Source organism: Aegilops tauschii, chromosome 1 (genome assembly GCF_002575655.3).
Source record: "Aegilops tauschii subsp. strangulata cultivar AL8/78 chromosome 1, Aet v6.0, whole genome shotgun sequence".
Classification (NCBI taxonomy): domain Eukaryota; kingdom Viridiplantae; phylum Streptophyta; class Magnoliopsida; order Poales; family Poaceae; genus Aegilops; species Aegilops tauschii.
Genome location: NC_053035.3, coordinates 320,385,946 through 320,389,372, shown reverse-complemented (window position 1 = coordinate 320,389,372; position 3,427 = coordinate 320,385,946). Strand labels below are relative to the sequence as shown.

Sequence of the window (3,427 nt, the reverse complement as noted above, 5' to 3'; positions counted from 1 at the left end):
CAGGGGAGAAAGAGACTCCACGTTATCTTTTTCTCTCGCTGTTGAAAGAAACAACACTCGACATTATCATTTTCTACTTGTCAAAAGATGATATCACCCCAATCCCGAGAAAGCGGCGCTATCTCATGATCCTTGCCGCCATTAGTTTACCTATCCTCCTCTCCTTTTGCTGCGCGCCTGTCGTCGACCTCCCACCGGCAACCGCTGGTGGGCCGCGACCGCGAAAAGGCCAGGCAACAGCAACAGCAGCAGCAGCGCTCGCTCAGTTGGGAGCCACGAGTGCGTGCGTGCGTGCGTCTTGGCAAAAGGAGGTCAATAATTCGGGCCACTGGTCGCCCTATCGAGATATCCACACATCCTATCCGCGATTCCATCACACCCATCCTTCTATCCTTTCCCCCCGGCGCTGCTGTAGATGTGGACTATGAGCATGCACATGATGTGATATCACATACGCGTACCAAACCGGTTTGCGTGCGAGTGCCGTAAAATCTTGTCGATTCCTATGAGGATCGAGCTGTTCCGTGCGGAATTCGTCCGTCACCGAATGGGGACTGGGTAGGCATCTCAGTTTCCTTTAGCTGTCAACCGGGTGGAAGGCTTTCTTTTCGAATGAACGGACGAGGTTTTGCGATCGTGATTATCTCGAGGAGATGATGAAATCACGCCGCGCACATGTCGGTTATGCACGGCTCGTGCAGCCAACATGATCCGACAGCAAAGGAAAAATCTGAGTTTGGCACGGTTTCGCTAGTTGCTTCTGTCCACTTCCCTTTGCTAGCATCACAACTGCCAGGAGACAGGAGGATATCGCATGCCCGTAGCACGCCCGACTGATGTTGCCGTGCCATGGACCGATGAGTGAGTGGACATGGAGAGCAAAGTGCAGGCAGAGCCCAATTATTGAAGCCATTGGAAGCTCAGAGCCACACGGGCAGAGAAAGAAGCCGTCCTCTCCTGTCATCGCTGCCTCCTCAGATGGCAACAAGAAACCAACCCCACTTCTTGCGTGATTCAATTCATGAGCGCGATGCCATGGGGGCCCTTCCAACGCCAATGCCAATATCTCGGTGATATCTCCATGCGATGCAAGCACTGATAACATTAATTAACTTGGTAACCATACATTACAGACAAACCTACTACATATCCTCTCTGGTTTCCCTTCACCAACTTGTACCAAAGCAAGCAATTCTTATGTATTTTACTCCATACACTAGCTGAAAAAGCTACTAGGACGATCGACGGACAACGAAGTTAGCACGGCAACAAGAACAGGGATGCCACATGAAGCTAAGCTGGTGGTGGTGCAGATCAGATCAATCCCTTCGGCCAGGCCTGGCAGCCGGGGATCGATCACAGCACCTTGATGGCGTCGACCGCGCCGTAGCAGCGAGGAGGCGCGATGCTGAGCTCCAGGATGCTGCTGGCAGATGAAGACATTGCCAGCTCCAGCCCGGAGGCAGCCATGGCGGCCAGCGACGTCCCGGTGGGGAACTTTGATCTCTTCTTCACATGGTCAGTTAGTTCTTCAACCTGCCAGAAGAAAGGACCCGGTTGGTGTAAAGCTTTGCTCACACTGTGGTTACTACATCAGAAGATGTTGTCAGATGTAACTAAAGGTGCTAAATGGCTTTACCTGCATCTGGATGTTGTTGCTGTTGCCCCTGATGCCTCCAGGATAACTTGGTAGCTGAGGCGAGGTTCAAGATTCAGTCAGTGTTCAGACAAAACGGAAACTCGATCTAGCAGGAAACAAGATGAAACGGGAATTCTGTGGAATTTACCGGCACGTCGCCGCGGTCGGTGTGGAGTATCTTCTCAGCAGGAGCAAGCTTGGTTCCAACACTCTGAGGACTTGGCAGCTGAAACCAAATTAAATTCAGTAGAGTGCATATATTAGCTGCTGCACGATCCGATGGATGTTTGGAGTGCTTGGCGCGAACTGGGCTGGATCCGAGCACCTGATCGTCGTAGCTGTGGCCGGCGGGGATGCCGACGTCGAAGAGGCTGGCCCGGCGCTTCTTCTTGCCGGGGTTGGTCTGCCGGAGGAAGTACTTCTGGGCGTGGCTGGCCACCTGCGTGGCCGTCCTGGTGGTGACGAAGTTCTTGGAGATGCCTCTCCAGTCCCCCTTGCCCAGCTGCTTCAGACCCTCCAGGAACTTCCTGTGCTCCTCCTCGGTCCATGGAATCCCTGAAACAGAATCTCAATCAACCACTTGCGGCATGATTCATCGTACTAGGACTTCTACTAGGAAGCAACACGGAGCGACTAATCAAATTGTTATTCAGCTGGGATAGTAAGATCCATCAACTACTACTAATACTACACTTTGATGATACATAAAGGTCATGATGGTTTCAACTCAGTTTCTTGATTTCTTTGACCCAGGACAAAATTTCCACTCGCAAATCAGTATTAGTTAATTAAGCGATCAGATGATTATGCCCAAAAACACCTCAATAATTGCAGGAATCTGTAAACCACATGAATGAATGGAACAGTAGAGCTCTCTACGGGTTGTGCAAGACAGGAGGGTAGAAGAAATCAAGAAACCGTGCGTGATCCAGATGGAGGTCAATCGTGTTACCTTTCTTGCGCTCCTGGGCCTTGCGGCGGCGGCGCTTGAGCTGCGGCGTGGACGCCAGCTCGCCGTCGTCGGAGGCGTAGCCCTTGTCGTTGCTGGCCTCGCCGGGCAGGAGAATCGGGACGATGGAGGCGCAGGCGAGGTTGGGCATGCTGGTGCTCTTCTTGAGCTCCATGGGCTCCGCGTCATCATCCTCCTCCGCGCCGCGGACCTCGACGCCGAACAGCCTGAAGAGCACCGCCTTCCTCGCGCCCTCCTCCTCCATTCCCTCGCCCGATGGAGCCGGGGGTTGCGAGGTCGCTGTCGCTGATGGAAGAGAGGTCGGATCAGGCGGAGGATGGTGGCGGTATCTTGTTGGAAGTGGATTGGACGTTGGATGATTTGGAGGCTACCGCACGAGGGGAGGGAGGGAGGGAGAGCCGGGACCGGGAGAGACTGACTCTTGGTGGGTGGGTGGCTTTGTCCTCACTGCCTACTTACAGGCACCTGCTACCGTCTCCCCTCCTTCTCCATTTATAAGCGCGTCCTTGTTTTTGTTTTTTCCTTGCTGTATGTGTATTTTTTTTTCTCCACGACTTACTTTCTGGAGTAGGCTTTTAATTCCAAAAATTTCCATACTTTTAGCACAAGCATAAATGCTTCGCTCCTTAATCTTCTGCCTTCGTTTCAATATTAATTTTTCAAAAATTACTCCCTTCGTTCATAAATATAAGTCTGTTTAGAGATTCCAAAATGCGAAGTACATACAGAACAAAATGAGTGAATCACACTCTAAAATATGTCTATATGCATCCGTATGTAGTCTTTATTGAAATCTCTAAAACAACTTATAATTAGGA

The 3,427-nt window shown here is 51.4% G+C and overlaps 1 protein-coding gene across 1 annotated transcript; it reads right to left on the bottom strand.

The window, feature by feature from the left end:
- Positions 1-1,082: 1,082 nt before the first annotated feature.
- LOC109766707 (transcription factor MYBS2) lies at positions 1,083-3,082 on the bottom strand. Its single transcript, XM_020325489.4, has 5 exons — positions 2,592-3,082; positions 1,965-2,194; positions 1,788-1,865; positions 1,640-1,693; positions 1,083-1,536 (listed from the first exon to the last, which is right to left on the bottom strand). Exons 1-5 carry the CDS (start codon positions 2,851-2,853, stop codon positions 1,357-1,359), a joined length of 804 nt encoding a protein of 267 aa, XP_020181078.1. The 5' UTR covers positions 2,854-3,082; the 3' UTR covers positions 1,083-1,356.
- Positions 3,083-3,427: the final 345 nt, after the last annotated feature.

What these genes read in the sequence shown, in the direction of transcription:
- LOC109766707 (XM_020325489.4), bottom strand. Translation starts at nt 2,853, where the DNA reads ATGGAGGAGGAGGGCGCGAGGAAGGCGGTGCTCTTCAGGCTGTTCGGC. An exon ending in GGCCCAGGAGCGCAAGAAAG is followed by an intron (nt 2,195 to 2,591) that starts GTAACACGATTG and finishes ATTCTGTTTCAG; the next exon opens with GGATTCCATGGACCGAGGAG. An exon ending in GCAACAACATCCAGATGCAG is followed by an intron (nt 1,537 to 1,639) that starts GTAAAGCCATTT and finishes TTCTTCTGGCAG; the next exon opens with GTTGAAGAACTAACTGACCA.